The 21,755-nt window shown below is 35.6% G+C and overlaps 1 protein-coding gene across 1 annotated transcript in view; it reads left to right on the top strand.

Moving 5' to 3' along the window:
- LOC123541185 (sodium-dependent multivitamin transporter-like) overlaps nt 1-19,558 on the top strand; it is a 32,488-nt gene extending 12,930 nt beyond the window's left edge. The window contains exon 2 of the mRNA XM_045326591.2: nt 17,357-19,558. Coding sequence (XP_045182526.2) covers nt 17,357-18,600 — 1,244 coding nt within the window. The 3' untranslated portion in view covers nt 18,601-19,558. The remainder of the gene's footprint in view (nt 1-17,356) is intronic.
- Nucleotides 19,559-21,755: the final 2,197 nt, after the last annotated feature.

Raw genomic sequence — 21,755 nt, 5'->3', positions numbered from 1 at the left:
GTTACCTTATATGGGTGTCTGATGTTTTAAAATGGTTTTGCAATTTTATATATATCTATATTTAGGTTATTACAACAACAATTATAGTGTTGCTTTATTTACACAAAAAAATCTTTACATAGATTTTGGTAATTTGGAAATTTCCACATAATCATTAGACAATTTCTGAGAGCATTTTCCCAATTCCACTGGTGTTGGTGCATGGTATTCTCAAAATGATGGAAAAATGCCTGCAAGTTTTATCTTGGCAAAATAATAAGAAATGTCTGTCCAATATTTAAGAAAATGACCTCTGTATGGTCTTTGAATCTGTTGAAGGAAGTGAGCACATATCTTGAATAGCTTGGAATATTTACATGTCATAAAACATAAAATATTATGAGACTCACCTGTTTTCATTGTAGTGTTACCCACTGACCCTTCAGTCAGTTGATACAAACTTCACTTATGGAAATAAACAGACAGATGTCAAACTGATGTCTATCCACAGTTTAGTCTCTTTTCTGCCAGAGTATTTTTCCCAAACAATGTCGCTATTCAGCAAATTTTAAACGTGGACTTGGTTTGAAGGGACACATCCATGCATCACATGCCCACTTAGCATAAAATCTCTGCCTGTCATTGTATCTATATACTAAAAATTTGCAAAATCCGAGTAGAAATCTGAATTCAGCATTATCCAGGAAGTAAACTTAGATAAGCTCTTTGTGATTTCCTAAATGAAGAGCATCAAGGGGAGGTAATAAAAATAGGAAAAATGCCCCAAATCATAAACTTTGGCCCAAATCTACAAGAATGTGTCTGAATGACCCACTACGATTTATGTTTCTTTTTAAAATATCACCTTCCCTTTATACAAACAAATATACTTTTCTGCTGAGACCTGTGCACTTTTCAAGATGTAGAGCACAATATAAACATATGTTTTGCTCCATAAATATATCTTTTCTTGCAAATAAAAGTCTAGATCATACAACAATCAAATAAATATTTGGAAATATTAGTTTGGTATGAAACCTTGTTTATTTGCCTTTAAAATTTGCAAGTAAGAAAATAAAGGACATTTTCTAGTACTTTCCAGATAACAAAATAGACATGTACCCCTACTTTTTTGAAAATTCAGCAAGTTGGGGATTTGCATCCTCGTTTCCATGGTAACCGGGACATATATTGAAAAAATGAAAAACAGGATTTTCTTAATTTTGCACCCTCTTCAAGAAAAAATCGGTTGAAATGAAATCTGTGACTATGAGTTTCCAACTTTTTTTGGTTCTTACAGAGAATTGGTCTTAATGCGCCAACGCTCTACCAACTGAGCTACTTAGGACACCCGATAATAGAACTTATACATATGTGAATGAATGACAAATCGATTGTTAGTTTGACCATAAAATGTAGTGATAAAGATTTATAGGGTGTTATGTTCATGTTCAAGCTTTTGACACAAAACACATGTGCAAAACTTTTTTTCTGCTACATATATTTGATTAATTTTAAATTCAATATGACTTGTTAACCTACAAGAAAAAGGAAGATTTCCGTAGCTATTTTAGAGACATTATGCAGCCATTCAATAAAAAAAATTAAAATGAAATTTTAGTCCCATTCAAATACAGTATAGTCAGTAGGCTCTTTGAAAAACAGTGTATAATTTCCAGTCTGTGCACTTTTATTTCCTGTCTTAAAACTCTTTAAGATGTACATGCAACAAAATAAGCTAGGTTTAAAAAATGAAAGCGAGTTCGAATCTGCAATATAAGTTACTGATTCAGGTGTAATCAAGTCACGACAAGTGTTGCTGAACGGCGAACGTTATACTTTACGAACCTTTTCTACTATAACTTCCGGTTTATCTCCACGGTTAGGTAATCCACATTCAAGCCAGAGTTTCAGCTCAATACCGAATGCTCATTCATATCATTTGAGCGAAATTTCGCCCTTGGAATACGGTTTACGTTAAGATTTTATTTGGAATAGTTTCTCAGAAGCAATCGTGTTTGTTGTGTGTATCAACGTAATCAAGAAGTATACATGACATATATCGATGACATCACTGGCGACTGCGTTCTAAAAATAGCCGTTAAGGCATACAGACACTAAAAAGAAAAATGGCGCGAAAAAAAAAAGGTAGTCGCATAATGGCGGATACAAATATTCCTCAGTTTATTCGCTCTGTAGAGCTATTTTCCTTATTTTCTTTGCAATTGTTTTGCTAAAATCACATGACAGATCTATGCTTCACATGTAGGTAGCATTTTCATAATGAAATAAAAACATTACAATTTTTTTCATGGAAACTTAGATCATACACCATCAGTATAATTTGGGGTCTCATTTTTAGCTGATTTTGCAGTTTGTGTGTTTGGCTGAAATTATTTTTCTTGTATCAAACATGACCCCCACTTTTCTTTTGATTTTTAGTTAGTACTGACAATATTCTTCAAGAAAATGTAGGTTACAGACATTTAAAATGGGTCCTGATGTGTGCTGCGGTCATTGGAATTAGGTCAGTTTTATATAGAATAAAGAACAACAACTATTTACTGTGTTATAATCTTAATAAAAAAATAGCCGTAAATAATCCTGTTGATATTCATGCGCTTTGTTATAGCTGCACTAATTTTTGTTATTTGCCGTTTTGCACTAAAAAGTGTATTGGTTTTCATTTACCGTCTATTATTCCATTGAGTCGGAGCAAATCCCCGACCCAAAAAATGTCCAGCTATACCGTTTTAGTTTTATGGAATGTCTAGATTCAAATCACGTTTTAACACATTTGCAGGAAACGGGAAGCAAGGCTCAAATGTCAAAAATACACGAATAAGAATTTGTATGTTTGCATATTAATGGCAAAATAGAAGTGCAGAAAAAATGTTATGGTTCGCTAGACCTGTTACATCTGTTTTGGTGGCTGCTAGCTGCCACCAGTGTCAAAAAGAATACTCCGTTTGAAAAATCTTGTCAGTTCTTAAGACCATCCTAACAACACAACCAAAACTAGTTCCAAGCTTTCTAGGTAAACAATTATCTACACAACGTGCATAATTTGAAAAGCTACAATATATGCCTTAATACCATTTTTAATGTAAATTCGGCGACTAAAATCAATACAAACTGAGGTAAACGTTTTAATTAAAACAACAACGTGTATGAATACAAATATGCAAATTTATGGTCACGTGAATAAACGATGACCTCATGTCACCTGAACTGGAGCGGTGATATTGATTAGCTATTGCATAGTACTGTCCCAGAGGTCACGTAGCTTATAACGTTGAAAAAGGTAGCTTATGTATATAGAAACCTAGCCTGGGAATCCAGACTGACAATTCAAAAATGTTTCCTCACCGCAGTGTCACATGTATAACTTCCGAAATTTAAAGCCCCAACTTTTACTACCCTGGCAGTAAGTTTTGTAGGAGGAGCCTATCAAATAACAAGGCTACTCTAGGCTGTCTGTCAGCTAAAAATAGCTCACTTTCAATGATTCACAAGCAAATGTAAACAATGGTCAGTTGAAGAAGAAATATGAACTTACATGTTTTGATGATTACAAATTATTATTATACATATTTTGTGCATCCATATCAATATCATTGTAATGAAAAATTGAATTGAGACTAGCATTCCTGATTTTTAAACTTCTTATTAATGTAAATTGAACAGTGAAACTTGAAATCAAACATTCTTAACTTTTCTGTTGCTGGCAGGTCCATTAATTGAGATAATGTAGCAATAAATGCAGAAATAATAAACTATTTAAGTCTGAGATGTAGCACAATGCACACAAATTAGCAAGTGTTGCTGTGATAAGGTCTAATAAAAATGATAAGCTATTTGAAATAATTTATCACTCTATGTCTGTTATTTAGTTCCCTATTTCTTTAAAACATTTTTTAAATAACACATAAAAGTATAACTGCAGAAATGATTGAATATGATATTCTATTCAGTTTAAAAATTCAAAATTACTTTTCTGGAAAAGTTTTACAATGCACTCTAGGTGTTAATTCCATTGATACATCAAGCCTTCTGCTGATCAAGTTTGTTGATAAAATTAACCACGTGGGAATTGTTTACATTCTCTGTTTCTCTAGGGTTCATGACCTCATTAGCTCCTCCCGGCAAATTCAAATTTTTGGCAGTTAGGTTTAAATAATTTTTTGAAACTATACTTCACAATTTTTTGTTTTAAAAAATAAAAACACCAATTGATAAAGAATGTTTCAATGTGTATTTTTGCAATTTTTCATAACTTTTTATTCAGTAGTTTATTTAAAATTTTGAAAAAGGGATCTCTGATGTGAAACATGCATAATTTATATAAAAACCTGCCCCAGCGCCATCTTCTGGCTTTTATATGGCAGTTGGGGGTTTAAGGCTTTATTTGATAAAAAACAATGACTTCTGATAGCAATAATCCGCGGCTAAAAATAGAAACGGAATTTCAACGGAAAAGTTTCCAAACATTTCCGGTCCATATAGACAATACCAGTTTGTACTGCTGATAGCTTTTCCAGCAAGTTGTAATACTTTTCAAATATGCCAGAACAAACTTAAATTTCGTCATAGCTATCAAATTGTAAGATATCATATTAATGCAACCCTAGTGATCTAAGCTGAATGTTACTGAATTTTCGACTGCATTGTCTCGTTTTCTTTTCAAGCACGCAAAAATATGACCGCATGTTAATTAGGCTATTTATAGAAAATCGATAATCAGCAGTGATATGGATTTCCTCAGGCGTTGATACTGCCAATTAACACTAATTAGCGCAAATTTAGTTGGATGATTTATGAACAGAACAGTACTTTATTGATATAACTTGAACATGTACAGTTCATCGTTATATCAAGAACAAAATATACTGAAACATGCTTACAATACGAGAGTGAACAAAAATGAAAGAACATTCAGTTAAAATTCATTCGATATTGTTTGCAATGTGACCTGCCGTGAGAATCAAAGACATGTATGTTTTCTAAATAATATTCCCTCACGGATAATCTTCCTTCAGCAAATGTACAATATAAGATACTATATGTATGCATAGATACACATGTATTCGGTATAATTTCGTCAGACAAAACACGAATTATCAACGTGGAAACCCACAGGTCGCCCAAGCTGAGAAGTGTTTCAAGCTCGCTTTGACTAAGTGGTGCTACTGTATCACGATTTCATCAGCTTGTAAGCCCATGAAAGTGGGCGCAGCGATGATACTAATACTCGCCTTTTTGAAAAGGCAATGTGTCAGACTGTAGCAAGTCGTCGGATAACAGATTTGACCAACTTAAAAATTGAATTGTTTCAAGACAGATTCTGCTCACTTCAGCTAAATTCATTCGAGTCGCACCATGAGAAAAAACAACATAGTGCATTTGTGACCAGCATGGGCCCAAATCAAACTGCGGATCCATACACCACTCTGGTCAGAATCCTTGCTGTTCGCTAACGCACTATGCTGGTTTTCTCATGGTGCGTCTCAATATATCTGGATACAAATATATGTATAAAAAGTAAAACGGTTTCGTTTCGCCAGTTACATATTTTCGACTTTTTTCTCGGTCTGACTAAAGTTGTAAGTTTGTCTGACTTAATGCCCAGCATTTTTGCCAAGGAGTGATAATTAATGCACCTCTAAAATACACTAGCTGCAGAACTGACATTCTGAGGTGCATCTGTGGTGCATGTTTGTGTTGTTTTCTTTCACAAAAGTCTCATGAAAACCAAAGCTATCTGATACGGACTAAATCAGTGTGTATAATAATTCATGACAGACACTGCCCAAAAGCTTTAAAAAGAAATCTTAAAAGCTGAATGATTTGGAGAAAAAGCTTATATTATTTATTCGTAGTAAAACATTTTTTCGATGTAATTTATGTTGTCGTTTTCCTCACAAATAATCAAAACTATTCGTTAAAGACTGAATCAATGTGTAAATAAACAATGGCTGGCAGTGAAAAAGGATTAATTTTGAAACCAAAGCCGAATATTAAAGAAAATGCAAAAAAAGTTCTTATAGTTTATATTAACAATTCCTCAGTTTTCACTTTCTTTGTAATATTTTAAACATTGATTAGCAGTCACCATCAGCGCTTTGAGCGCTTTGATTTGTCTCAGTAACTGCTGTTGCTATAAAAGGGTTCAGAGTCATCTTCTTATTAACCTTCACCTTGCTATAAAGTAAATTTACGATATTGTACAAGTTCGTGTTTGTGTCCAAATATTAACAGTGTTTTATGCTAGGAGGGGTGGGGGCGGGGGCGGGGGCCCCCGTGTGCCTCCTTTGGAAATAACTCTAGTCATGAACTGGTACCTGGATAAAGCCATGAATAGGTCACAAAGCCAGCTTGGTGGCTTACTCGTATTAAAAAATAGATACCTCGTGCGTGGTTTCGAACATACAAAGATATGAGCGGATACAAACTACAGACCATATCTCAAAGGTGCACTATAGATCCGAATTTTACATTTAAAAATATGTACTATTACTTTACGTTTACTTAATCATGCAATTAACAGTAGGCCCTACTATACAACATATCTAAAATAAAACAAGGTACATGTTTACCTAAACAAAGTATAGATATCTATTACTAGTACAAAAAGTCTAGCCAATGATTTATATATTTATTTATATTTTTATTAATTTTTTATTATTTTTTTATTTCTATATTTATCTAAGTACTGTTCAATGTATCAGTTTAGTTCCAATAAACAATTTGTATTTGTATAATTTGTATATTTATTATACGTGTATACTAATTGGATGTTTTAGATTTTGGAGCATAACTTCAGAGAAATCATTTTGTTATCCTCTTACAAAATAAGAGATTCTATTGCGAATATCATGTGAAGCCATCTAGGTAGCTTACGGAAGGCCGGTGGTTCTACCTAGGTGGCCGCCCGTGATGAAATAATGCACGGAGGGGCACCTTGGGTCTTCCTCCACCATCAAAGCAAGAACGTCCCCATATGACCTAAATTTGTGTCGGTGTGTCGTTATATTGTTGATTTAAAGTTGTTTTGTCCTGGAGTGTATTGTGTAGAGAAATTCACAGAACTCTGACTTTTCAACGTAATAAGTATGGCATGATTCATTTTGTTATTTATCGTTGTATGAAATTAATTCAAGGAAAAATTTGCAAATCTTAGATAAAATCATTAAAGAATATTACTACGGGCCAAGTATCATGCCAGAGCGATCGAGCTGTTGCAGCACTAACTTTCCAGGGTAAAATTAAATAGGACTCTATACAAAAAATGGTTTCATTACTCAAAGTATCCGGAGCTGCTGTTTAGACACTGTCACTATCCCTGCCAGTAAGCATACGCAGTGTGATAAAATATGAATTTTAATGCTTATCTTAGTAATATGTAGTATAAATGTGACAAACAAAATATATCAATGAACATTTTTTTAAACATTTTCAAGGGGAGGCCCAAAAAACCCAATCCACCGGGAGATGGAGGCCCCCTCCCTCACCTACCCCACCTTCGCATTTCTGCTTGGTTCGTAGCTGTGCTGCTCATATCTAGCGTACAGCTCAAAATCATGTAGGTACGCCCCTAATATTAGTCAAGATAAATTCACTGTTTGAGATTCTAACACAACACACAGCACTTGCTGACATCCATAAAATATTCGACTGTTTAATGACTTACAATTAATTCATTTCCAACGCGCCGCTATGACGTGTGAGGCTTTGACGTAAAAACTGACTTAGAGCTCTACAAACAAACATTTTATAGCGTATTCTTGCTTGTCTATGTTCTAGAATGACGTCACGTTGTTAAACGTGCGATGACGAAAAAGTTTTTGTTGCGGCAAAGAAAGAGCTCACCTATATTTTATCTGTGTCATACGGTTTATGAAGTGAATTCTTCGTGAAAAAGAAACCGATAGGTAGGGAAACGGAGCGCAGCGGAATTCTCTTCATAGTGTGAAATCTACGTTTGACCAATCAAGCGCGTAGCGTGGCATAACTCTACTGTTTCTACTCGGCTGAGTAAATTTACAGGCACGGGTCCAGTGTATATTTTTTTTGTTTAATATAAAAAATCACTTTTTTTCCACACAATTAACCATTATATGTTAGTCAAATGAAAAAAAATCGATGACAAAAAATCCGGTCACAGTATCATATACATGGAAAAGGTAAACTATACGAGCGTAACGCTATGGGAAGCTACTCGGCAAACTTGTAGAACATTTCAAAATCGGAGTTTATACACTTGCAGCCGCTACCTGCATGATTGCACCTTCGAAATATTTAAAGCCTTCCATAAATACTAAACTGACCCCATAAATTGCTTTGAAATACACAGTACAAGTCTCTACGAGCGAAATATTTCAGTTATCCCCGGTGATTTCATTCCGGATAGCGGACGTGTTCCTGGTTTTTATCACTTCGTTTAGCAGCTAAATATTAAATTACTAATGTCGTCTACACATTTCCTTCATTACCTCTCTGTAAAATACAATAAATTACAGTTACTGTAGCTTAAAGATGTGTGTTTTATTCTGCTTTGATTTGCATACTTTCACATAATAATTCTTACCCAGATGTAAAAAATACAGTAGCTAGCAGAAACATGCCCGTGACAGGTTTTATTGTTATTTTAGTGTAAAGGGCAACAACTACATCGCGCACAAGGCAAAATACCAATACCGACAAGAGTTGCTGTTCTTGTATATTTTACTCTCAAAGTTGGGAATGTTTATAATGTTTATAAAAAATGCGAAAAAAGCATTTCATATTTTTCACTGTGAAAAAAAGTAGATATATTTCACTCTTATATTTCGATAATTCAGTGAAAAACATGTAATGAATAAACAATAGTATATATTTAGTTTAAAACTGTTCAGGCACAATACATGTTTAGAAAAACACAATACAATGTATAAAAGTGCACTGCCACTAAAATACTGAATTTAAAAAAAAATGACTGCCATACATTCAATTTAATGTATTGTGAATGGAGTTAGTGTATATTTAGTTATGTTAGATTCATTTAACATTTAGCCTGCTGGTGGGAAGTGATTTTGCCTTTGCGACCAGTGCAGACCAAGATCAGCCTGCACTGTTCACTATTCAGTCATTAAATTTGCAGTGAACACTCCTTTGAATTATTAGTGGTTACAGCCCAAAATGAATGATGGACCAGTCCATTTTAGAAATAAAGCAGGGTAAAGGTTAATAATCAAGGACATTTTAAACATCTGATGTTGACATTTAACTTCAACAACATTTAAAAGTTTATTTGAAATATGATAATATACAGTGCGAGCGTATGATATGCCTTTTTAATCTTCATTGTATTATTAGCCAAAACAAAACTAAAATGCATGTCATAAAACGAATTGTTTATATATACAGACTTTAAAGTTACCTTCCATGGAATTGCAAGCATCCATATAATAAAATTATATATTTTTTTTGCGACTTCAGACTAAGTGCTCGTGTACTGAAATCTATTTTAGAGTTGAATAGTATCCCCGGATGTAAACAATCAACAAAGGCGACTTCGGGATTTGACCGTAACGTGAATGTTTGCTTTAAATATGAAGTATTTAAAATTATTTTTCCACATAATCGTTAATCGTTTCAACCTCGGTTTCTTACGGCCCAACATTGACATTGTTTACATTCAGAAATAGAGGTCTGTGTATTCACCGAGGTTAAATGCTTTTTTTTTAGCTCACCTGTCACAAAGTGACAAGGTGAGCTTTTGTGATTGTGCAGCGTCCGTCGTCCGTCGTCCGTCCGTCCGTGCGTGCGTTCGTGCGTGCGTGCGTAAACTTTTGCTTGTGACCACTCTAGAGATCACATTTTTCATGGGGTCTTTATGAAAATTGATCAGAATGTTCACCTTGATGATATCTAGGTCAACTTCGAAACTGGGTCATATGCAGTCAAAAACTAGGTCAGTAGGTCTAAAAATAGAAAAACCTTGTGACCTCTCTAGAGGCCATATTTTTCAAAAGATCTTCATGAGAATTGGTAAGAATGTTCATCTTGATGATATCTAGGTCAAGTTCGAAACTGGGTCACGTGCCTTCAAAAACTAGGTCAGTAGGTCTAAAAATAGAAAAACCTTGTGACCTCTCTAGAGGCCATATATTTCACAAGATCTTCATGAAATTTGGTCAGAACGTTCAGCTTGATGATATCTAGGTCAAGTTCGAAACTGGGTTACGTGCCATCAAAAATTAGGTCAGTAGGTCAAATAATAGAAAAACCTTGTGACCTCTCTAAAGGCCATATTTTTCAAGGGATATATATGAAAGTTGGTCTGAATGTTCATCTTGATGATATCTAGGTCAAGTTCGAAACTTGGTTACGTGCGGTCAAAAACTAGGTCAGTAGGTCTAAAAATAGAAAAACCTTGTGACCTTTCTAGAGGCCATATATTTCATAAGATCTTCATGAAAATTGGTCCGAACGTTTACCTTGATGATATCTAGGTCAAGTTCGAAACTGAGTCATGTGCCATCAAAAACTAGGTCAGTAGGTCAAATAATAGAAAAACCTTGTGACCTCTCTAAAGGCCATATTTTTCATGGGATCTGTATGAAAGTTGGTCTGAATGTTTATCTTGATGGTATCTAGGTCAAGTTCGAAACTGGGTCACATGCGGTCAAAAACTAGGTCAGTAGGTCTAAAAATAGAAAAACCTTGTGACCTCTCTAGAGGCCATATATTTCATGAAATCTTCATGAAAATTGGTCAGAATGTTCACCTTGATGATATCTAGGTCAAGTTCGAAAGTGGATCACGTGCCATCAAAAACTAGGTCAGTAGGTCAAATAATAGAAAAACCTTGTGACCTCTCTAGAGGTCATATTTTCCATGGGATCTGTATGAAAGTTGGTCTGAATGTTCACCTTGATGATTTCTAGAACAAGTTTCAAAGTGGGTCACATGCCATCAAAAACTAGGTCAGTAGGTCAAATAATAGAAAAACTTTGTGACCTCCCTAAAGGCCATATTTTTCAATTGATCTTCCTGAAAGTTGGTCTCAATATTCAGGTTGATGATATCTAGGTCAGATTCGAAACAGGGTCATGTGCGGTCAAAAACTAGGTCAGTAGGTCTAAAAATAGAAAAACCTTGTGACCTCTCTAGAGGCAATACTTATGAATGGATCTCCAAAAAAATTGGTCAGAATGTTCATCTTGTTGATATCTAGGTCATGTTCGAAAGTGGGTCACGTGCCATCAAAATGTAGGTCAGTAGGTCAAATAATGTAAAAACGTTGTGACCTCTCTAGAGGCCATATTTTTAATGGGATCTGTATGAAAGTTGGTCTGAATGTTTATCTTGATGATATCTAGGTCAAATTCGAAACTGGGTCAACTGCAATCAAAAACTAGGTCAGTAGGTCTTGAAATAGGAAAACCTTGTGACCTCTCTAGAGGCCATATTTTCCATGAGATCTGTATGAAAGTTGGTCAGAATGTTCACCTTGATGATTTCTAGAACAAGTTTCAAAGTGGGTCACGTGCCATCAAAAACTATGTCAGTAGGTCAAATAATAGAAAAACCTTGTGACCTCTCTAAAGGCCATATTTTTCAATTGATCTTCCTGAAAGTTGGTCTGAATATTCATGTTGATGATATCTAGGTCAGATTCGAAACAGGGTCATGTGCGGTCAAAAACTAGGTCAGTAGGTCTTAAAATAGAAAAACCTTGTGACCTCTCTAGAGGCAATACTTATGAATGGATATCCATAAAAATTGGTCAGAATGTTCATCTTGTTGATATCTAGGTCATGTTCGAAAGTGGGTCACGTGCAATCAAAAAGTAGGTCAGTAGGTCAAATAATGATAAAACGTTGTGACCTCTCTAGAGGCCATATTTTTGATGGGATCTGTATGAAAGTTGGTCTGAATGTTTATCTTGATGATATCTAGGTCAAGTTCGAAACTGGGTCAACTGCGATCAAAAACTAGGTCAGTAGGTCTTGAAATAGAAAAACATTGTGACCTCTCTAGAGGCCATACCCTTAAATGGATCTTCATGAAAATTGGTCAGAATGTTCACCTTGATGATATCTAGGTCAAGTTTGAAACTGGGTCTCGTGCCTTAAAAAACTAGATCAATAGGTCAAATAATAGAAAAACCTTGTAACCTCTCTAGAGACCATATTTTTCAATGGATCTTCATGAAAATTGGTCAGAATTTTTATCTTGATAATATCTAGGTCAAATTCAAAACTGGGTCACATGAGCTCAAAAACTAGGTCACTATGTCAAATAATAGAGAAAACGACGTCATACTCAAAACTGGATCATGTGGGAAGAGGTGAGCGATTCAGGACCATCATGGTCCTCTTGTTTTATAATTGCTTAAGTGTCATGGACGACAGTTAGTAGTTTCATGGTGTTTTTAATCGAAAATTTTGAAAGTAAAATTTTAAATTTTAAATTATAGAATGTATTCAGAAGTTATGGAATGTAATAATGTGTAATGGTTCTACACTGTTGTTAACTATACAGATAAACGAAACGATTCAAATATGGTGGCTGCCATTTTGTGTTGGCGGGGCAAAAACATGACAACATGAAAACACGAAAACTCGACAAAATCACGAAAACATGACTTATTTTAGGCGAAAACTTGACGTTTAGAGGGCGCCGACACGACAAATTTATCTGTCGAGTTTCATGTTGGCGGGTATAAATATGTCGTGTTGGCGCACCATTTCATACCTATATTTCAAAAATGACAAGGGAGAGACCCTGTGATTCCACTGTCAGGAGGGGTTAACCCCCGTACCTCAAACGTTTGACTAAAAAATGCAGCAGAGGCCACAATTTTATTCATAAATTTCAAACATTTCCAGGCGAACACGTCCTGACCTACCTAACATGAGGAGTTATCCCCTTTCGTACCTAACCCTACTCGGCTTGCCGATGCCGCCTTCATTCTTTAACTGTTGCCGCTCACCGCACCCCAATGTTATTCAGACGGCGGGACGAAAGCACGAAACCCAAGACCTAAAAAACGCCGAGGCAGAACATTTTTGGGAAGGAGTTGTAACATATTGCATGTTTGTATTATCCAGTGTACATGAATTATTCTTTTGTGATTGAGTTTATTGACTTTTTATGTCTATTAAAATAGTATACATGTATTATACATATACATATATTGCATTTAAATTTTGTCTTAACTTACGACATTGCCAAATCACGAGTTTTATTTATGAAGTTGTAAACAACAGCTGTTATATATGTGTGTTATATCAGGTTCCTTATTAAAATTTGTCTTGTATTTCCCAAGCTTTATCACGTGCGTTTTAATTTATAATTTTAAAATAAGTTTAGTGATGTTGTAATTCAGACGTGGTATATATGATGTCTATCTCTAATTGGTACATGATGTGTAATAACTGTCAGGTCACCAAAGTACATAGAAATTATAACTTACTAGTAACTTTAAATGCCAATCAGATGTTTTACTGTAAGTCCATTTGACGGGCCCCAAGATATACAAATGTATGTGCTATAAAAGTTCGTAATCGTTTTTAGCTCATCTGACTTTTTGAAAAGAAAAAAATAAGATGACAGCAATTGATCGGCGTCGGCGTCGGCGTTTCCTGGTTAAGTTTTATGTTCAGGTAGGTCAGCTTTTCTACTTAACTATCAAAGCTATTGCTTTGAAACTTGCAACATTTGTTCAACATCAAAAGATGACTCTGTACAGCAAGACACATAACTCCATCCTGCTTTTTGCAAGAATTATGGGCCGTTTTGAACATAGAAAATCAGATTTCTTGGTTAGGATTTGTGTTTAGGTCAGCTTTTCTCCTAAAACTATCAAAGCTATTGCTTTGAAACTTGCAACACTTGTTCACCATCAAAAGCTGACTCTGTACAGCAAAAAACATCCAGCTTTTTGTCGACTTTTCTCCTAAACTATCAAAGCTATTGCTTTGAAACCTGCAACACTTATTCACAATCAAAAGCTGTCTCTGTACAGCAAGACATATAACTCCGTCCTGCTTTTTGCAAGAATTATGGGCCCTTTTGAACATAGAAAATCAGATTTCTTGGTTAGGATTTGTGCTTAGGTCAACTTTTCTCCTAAAACTATCAAAGCTATTGCTTTGAAACTTGCAACACTTGTTCACAATCAAAAGCTGACTCTGTACAGCAAGAAACATAACTCCATCCTGCTTTTTGCAAGAATTATGGGTCCTTTTGGACATAGAAAATCAGATTTCTTGGTTAAGTTTTATGCTTAGGTCAGCTTTTCTCTTAAAACTATCAAAGCTATTACTTTATAACTTGCAACACTTGTTCACCATCAAAAGCTGACTCTGTACAGCAGGAAACATAACTCTATCCTGCTTCTTGCAAGAATTATAGCTCATTTGGACTTAGAAAATATCAGATTTCTTGGTTAAGTTTTGCGTTTAGGTCATCTTCTCTCCTTAATGGTCAAAGCTATTGCTTTAAAACTTGGAGCAGTTATTCACCATTAAGATGAATCTGCACAGCAAGTGCCATAACTCCATCCTGCATTATGCAAGAATTATGACCCCTTTTGGACTTAGAAAATCATGGGTTGGACAATATTTCTATTATACAGAGACAAAAAAATCAGATGAGCGTCTGCATCCGTAAGGCGCTGCTCTTGTTTCTGTTTTGTTTTTATCTGAGTAAAGGTGAAATAAGAAAAAAATTGTAACTGAACTTGTTGTTAGTAACTATAAATCATTGTTGTAACTGCGTTATAGTGTGTTGCATATATGAGCTTAGGTACAAACTACGATTTTACAAGCGAACAATTAATTTCAACATTTATTCTTTAGTCTATAAAAAGCATATGGAGTTGTGGCATATGTTGAGGCAGGGTAACACTGGCCCATCCTGAGAAAAAAAATGAAATTCTGCAAGATTAATGTAAGTCCATTTGACGAGATCTAGTTGTCAAGCCAAACACAACAGTTTTAAAATGTACACACAACTTGCCAGCTATATTGGCGTACAAACTGAGATAGGGGCGAACCTCCTTGAAAATGTTTGACACTATACAAAACAAAGTTGTGCATTTCAGCGATTTCAGACAAAAATCAGACTAAAATATGTACACACTATTAGCCTTGCATAATTGGAGAACACGTAGAGAGTTGGGTTCGGGGTCCTCCCCGAGAAATTTTAAAATTATATAAAACAAAGTTGTGCATTTTAAGCCATCTTAAAAAATCTAAAAAAAAAAATAAGGTTAAAAAGTGTGCACTAGTCGCCTGCATAATTAGCATACAGGTGACGATGGGTTTTCAAGGTCCTCCCGAAGAAAATTCGAAATTATACAAGATAAACTGGTGCATTTTAAGACATCTTCTATTTGAGAGAATCATGTTGAAATGTACGCATTACCCGCCTGCATAGCTTGAGTACAAATAGAAATGGTAGCTCGGGATCCTCCCCGGGAAATTGTGAAATTATACAAGATAAAATGGTGCATTTTAGCCATCTCTGAAAAAACCCTGAGCAAATCAGATTAAAAGGTACGCGCACGCGCTACTCGTCTGCTTAAATTGAGTAAAAATAGATGTGGGGTTCGGGACACTTATAGAGAAATGTGTTATTAAAAAAAGGCAAAACTATGCATTTTAAAGCCATTTCAGACAGATGGATGTTTGCAACTCAGCTTTACAGGTATACCATACTAGACTGGTAAATCGAAGAACAGGTATTGGGCTCAGAAATTGTTAATAGTTGTGATGATTTAGTAATTGCCTAGTCATATTAGAATGAATATTCTAACTTGGCTCGACTTGATTGCCAATTAAACAAAGAAGAAGGCCAAGCTCTATATATTCTGCGATAAACAATTTTTAAAGCGCGGACCGGTAAGAGAGCATTTGAACGTCAATTATGACGTCAAATTACCGTATGGCGTCCAGTTCATTACTCCTCAGGTAAACGAAGTCCAGCGTTGTATCTATCAAAACAGGAGTACTAGCATGTTAGAATGAAAACAATCAATGCCTTTTTATTGTTTATCGTCTAATTTACCACGATAGATCGTTCAGATGCTTCAGTATTTAACCACTCGGGCTAACGCTCTTGTGGTTCAATTCCTGCGCATCTGAACTCTGAACCGTGATAAATTAGACGACAAACCAGTCGAAGGCCTTGGTTATTTGATAAATACCATACAACTTTCTGCATTCTTTGTTTAGTAGGAAATTAATCGGGTCGTGTTAAAATAAGGAATGATTGTTATATTTGCTCATTAAATGTTGTAAATGGAATTAACGTAAGTAACAAATATGCCACTTATGTTTTCTCAATATCAGGATTTTTTGTTAATCTCGAAGTCATGAAGTGTTGACTAGTGAAGTTTTTTATATCTTACTTCATGATATCCCGTTTTATGAAGCCTATTAAGAGTGCAAATTTAATATTCTAATTTCAATTGTAACCCTATATCAAGATTCTTCAACTTTTCATGATTCGTCAAAAAACATGGCCTCCAGGTGTCGTGGTCACTTTGCCAGATATGCGTATATACAAATTTTAGAAATATTGTTGTATGAAACTGTTTGCATGAATTTTTAAATAATTTCATAAAAATGGTCCTTGTGTGACCTTCTACCAAGATTGCTCAAATAATTCCGATTCGTCGAAAAGCATGGCCGCCTTTCCTGTATATATTGGAAACTTAAACTTCATAAATCTTCTTGTATGAAACTGCTAGCCCGATTTATAAATAATTTTACACGAAAAGTCCGCGTGTAACTCTCTACAAAGCTTGTTCAAATTAGTTCGATCCGTCAAAAAGTCATGGCCGCCAGAGAGCGCGGCTACTTTCTTTTTTTTATAAGTTTAATAGTGGAAACTTTAAAAAATTTTCTTGAATGGAAACTGCTGGCCAGATCTTGAAATAATCTAAACAAATGGTCTTTGTGTGATCCTCTACCAAGACCGGACAAATTATTCCGATTTGACATAAAACATGCATGCCAGAGAGCGTAGTCACTTTTCGCTAAGTTTATATATTGGCAACTTCAGTTGTCATAACAGCAGACCCTATATGAAGATTGTTCGAGTCATTCTGATTCAAGAAAAACATGGCCGCCAGGGGCGTTGTCACTTTTCCCTACAGGCATATAGTGGAACCTTAAAAATCCTACTGTCAGAAACTGCTGGCCCTTTACAGAAATTGTACAAATATACTATTCAAAATGATTTCACAGACATTTTCCTTGCATAATTATCTTCGAAACTGGTCTACAGTACTAAGCAGTGAAACTCGGATGAGCGATTTAGGGCCATCATGGCTCTATTGTTCTGAGCAATTGTTTCATTCGTCATTTTTTTCTCGTTTCAGTGCTCTTCAAAAGTACAATCGACGCCGGAGGATTTGGAAACATTTTCAAACTGAGTGAAAGTCGCCTGAACATGCTTGACTTCAACCCAGATCCAACTGTACGACATACCTTTTGGACACTTGTTTTTGGTGCCCCTTCGCAGTTTTTCTACTTGGCTATTACACAGGCCGGGATTCAGAGAATAAATTCGACACCAAGTATTGGAGCTGCTCGAAAACTGTTTTACATCGCAGCACCTATATATTCATTTACCTGGATTTTAGTCTTGATTCAAGGTCTTGCAATTTTCGCGTACTTTTCCAATAAGGGCTGCGATCCATTAGCGTCGGGGCAAGTCAAAAATCTAAATCAAATAATACCGTTTACCATGTTGGAGCTTTTCCACGAGTATCCAGGCCTCCCGGGACTATTTATAGCGGCTTTAGCTGCAGCTTCACTTAGCACTATTTCCTCAGGTTTAAGTAGTCTTTCTGCAGTAACGTACGAGGATTTTATCAAAGTGTTTTTCAAAAATATCAAAGATCAAACTGGGACCAACATATCTAAAGTAGTTGTAGTAGTGTATGGTCTGATATCAGTAGGCTTTGCATTCCTGCTTTCGAATGTAGAGGGTCCACTAGGGCAGATAATGGCTAGCTTCATGGGCGCCATTAGTGGTCCGGAAGTTGGACTCTTCCTTATTTCTGTGTTTTTCCGCAGAGCGCAAGCTAAAGCAGTAGTTGCCGCAACATTAACAGGGATGGGATTTGTTTTATGGATAATCATGGGTCAAAACTTCTCGGCAACAGTTCCGAAAGCGCCATATCTGCCCCTTGGTCCTACTGACCAATGTCCTTTGTTAGAAATGGAAAACAATTCAACTGTTACCTATTCTGAAAATCAAACTCTCGCTCACTTTGGGACACTCATCACAAATGTAACCGCAGATCCGAATAATGTTAAAACAGTTCATGAATCCTCTCGAACTGGGCTTCAGACATTTTATTCTATCTCTTACATGTATTTCAATTTAATCGGTTGTCTAACAGTAATTACTGTTGGTGTTATCGTAAGCTTACTTTCTCAGCCAGAAGTACCGGAACCAGTTAGCGAGAAAACAGTACTTCCGCTGTCGATATTTGTTCCTTCATGTTTGAAGAGCAGATGTCTCACATACTCATCAGTTGAGTTGTCAGATTTAAACGAACGCGAGGTGACGATTGAAATGGAAAATGGAAAGGCACATAGAGATAGAACGGTATAATCTCACATATAAGTATCACATGACTATTAATTTGATAATGTCTTCAGCTACAGTAGCACTTGTAGACAAATCTTTGAATCATTTTAGTGTTCATGATTTTGTCTCGCCTGACCTAACTTTGATCAGACTGAGTTATTAATAAAGGTGTATGGTCCGGCGTTCGTCGTCCATCGTACTGCGTTAAGATTTTACTTAAACACCTACCCAGATGCTACTGGTCAGAATTACACCAAACTTGGAGGAACCGCTTGGTGGATCTTCATAAAACTTGTTCTGTAGCATCTTTATGGGGGCACTTGGTCCCGTCTAAGGGCCGGTAAAACTAAAGTTATAAATACCTTTAGACGTTGTTTGTAACATCACTGTATGGTTCTTTCCCAATCTGGTTCAAATGGGGTCGATTGGCCCCTTTTAGAGTCTTTCGGAGCTAGAATTAGAAGTGCCTTCAAATGAAGCCTTCTCATAAACCAGTGGATGGAGCATCATCAAACTTGATTTTTAGCATCATTATAAGGTCTTCAGATTACGGGCAAATGCTGCTGGAGTTAAAAATAGAAATATCTTCTTAGACTTCTTCTCATAAACCACTTGATGGATCTTTATTAAATCTAGTCAAGTGTCTAATCGATTAGAACCACTTGGCCCCTTATATGGGTCACTTGAGCTAAAATACGAAATACCTTTAAACGACTTCTTCACATGAACCGCTTGATGGATCTTTATCAAACTTGAATTAAAAACAGAAATACCTTTAACTAACTTCTCATTAACTCCTGGATGGGCCTCGTCGAAACTTGTCTAGAGCATAATTATAAGGTCCTTTACCATGTTTATTCAGTTGGGGTCACTATGAGCTAGAGCTTAAACTAGAATTACCTTTAAAGTTCTTCTCATGAACCGCTCAATGGATCGTCATCAAATATGGCCTGCATCATCATTATTGGTATTATGCCATGGAGGGTGGGGGTGGGGGGGGGGGGGGGGGGAGGGACTTCGGCAGCTATAGTAGTGTATAGCCTTTCTGTAGAGATATAATAACATAGAAATGTTCAGCGACTTTGTTTCCTTTTGATGTATACGGTATCGTGCTTTAAAGTCTTCCGACAATAGTCTACAACGAGAAACGTATGGGTATTAAACTGTCAAGACCGTGATATTATCATCACATTTTCTGCATTTATACCTAATACCGGTATTCTTAGAATCTCAATATTGTTCGTAGAATTTCAGTACAGATTGTATAATAGAGATCCCTATGTTGCTACTTCTGACAAATGTACTTGTATAATTTTGTCTATGTTTCTTCCTTGCTGTCTTATATATCTATGTTTTTATCATGTAAATACTCTTCAACTGTAGAAATAAAGATAGTAATCATAATAATGTATTTGTTTATTAAACGTTTTAGCTATTTTAATATGTGTTTAATATGAATATTGTCACGTACATCATTTCATTTAATTATGATGAAAGTGGTTCAGATAGGTCAGGATTAATGGGAGACTTTGTTCAGTTATCTCCCTTTCATACTCTCTTACAGTAAGTAGGTCCTTTCATTTGGATTACTCTGCTGTTATCCCTATGTTATTTGTAATAATATGATGTAAATGAAGCTAAGTTATTGATCATCATGACTATTAATTTGATAATGTCTTCAGCTACATAGTCTACAAACACTCAAGTGTCTAATTTTGATATTCCAGACATTTGATTTAACAAACATGCAAGATAGCTCACACCTTAGGTAGCAAGGTACACTTAGATGCGAAAATTTTGGGCACGGACGGTCTTACATGTAGCGAGTCGCAATATTGCATTTCCCCTATGAGCAAAATTTGGGTGGCTATTTTATAAATTGCGTGCATGTTTTGTGCTTTTAATTAATGGCAAGATCAGGATTCTTATACAAGAATAAAGAAAGTTATCAAAGCGAAAGGTTTACATCATCCAAGAAAAATAGCGTGCCAGAATCATCAATTTTGCACCTTTTGAACAGTCTACAATGATCCCGCTGCAAGAACACTGTCCAGTTTTATTGCATTTCTTAATTTAATAGTCCTTACTGAACGTCAGGACATAAACGGAATGGGGGCCCATCCAGCTCGTTTTTTCGGAAAATAACGAAAATGTTCCTGAGTATCAACCAACAAGCACAGAACCCTTCCGTGAATTGAATTTTTCCGCGATATGGTGTCTCATTGATCATACAAAGCTACCAGCAGTTAGTTTTCCAACTGACATCAGAATTTTACATGTATCGGCTGTATAAATTTTCTAAAGAATTAATAATCATTATCTCTCACCTTAATTTACAGACATCCAAAATCACGATGTTCTCTTTATAACAAATATTGACGGGGGCCAAAATTCGAAAGTGTACCCTGCTACCTTAAGATTTTTCAGTTAATGAACAAAAGAGGGTTTTACTTGTTCTGAACTTTTATATGTCTTTCGCCAATTCAACTAAATAAAAATGTTTTCAATAGCATGAAAAGAAGCCTGTATGAGAGACTCTAAACTTGCCCACTTACCAGGCAGAAATTACAAAATGTTACAAATTAAGCTCATCACTCCAGGGAAAATCACTGAACAATAACATTCCAATGACTTTCACAACTAGGATTGGCAGTGGTAATTCCTGTGAAGTTTGGTGAAATTCCAACCAGTAGTACAGGAGAAGTAGCAAAGAGCAAAGAATTTGACAAATCAAGGGTCATGACTCCGCTGAATATCATTTAGTCAGAACACGACGATAACAGGCACACCTATGCTTAACTATGTATCACTCGTGAGGTTTGGTGAAATTCAGCCTGCATATATGCCGTAAGTAGTGTAAACACTGTAAGATATGACAAATCAAGTACCACAACTCTGCTGAAAATCACTTAACCAGAACATGCCGATGATATGTATAACTATTCTTAGCACTGACAACTACTGTAAGTTTTGGCAGAAATCTGCCTTATTGGTGAAAGAGAAATTTCAAAAATATCATACAATTTGACAAATAAAGGGCCATAACTCCGCTGAAAATCACTGAATCAGAACATGACGATAATGTACATAATAAGACTTGGCACTGATCACTCCTGTAAGAGTTAATAGAAATCCACTCAATTGTATAAGAGACGTGGCTAAAAATTAATAAACTTTGA

This window comes from Mercenaria mercenaria, chromosome 16 (assembly GCF_021730395.1).
Source record: "Mercenaria mercenaria strain notata chromosome 16, MADL_Memer_1, whole genome shotgun sequence".
Classification (NCBI taxonomy): Eukaryota; Metazoa; Mollusca; class Bivalvia; order Venerida; family Veneridae; genus Mercenaria; species Mercenaria mercenaria.
This window is presented reverse-complemented; position numbering and strand designations above follow the sequence as displayed.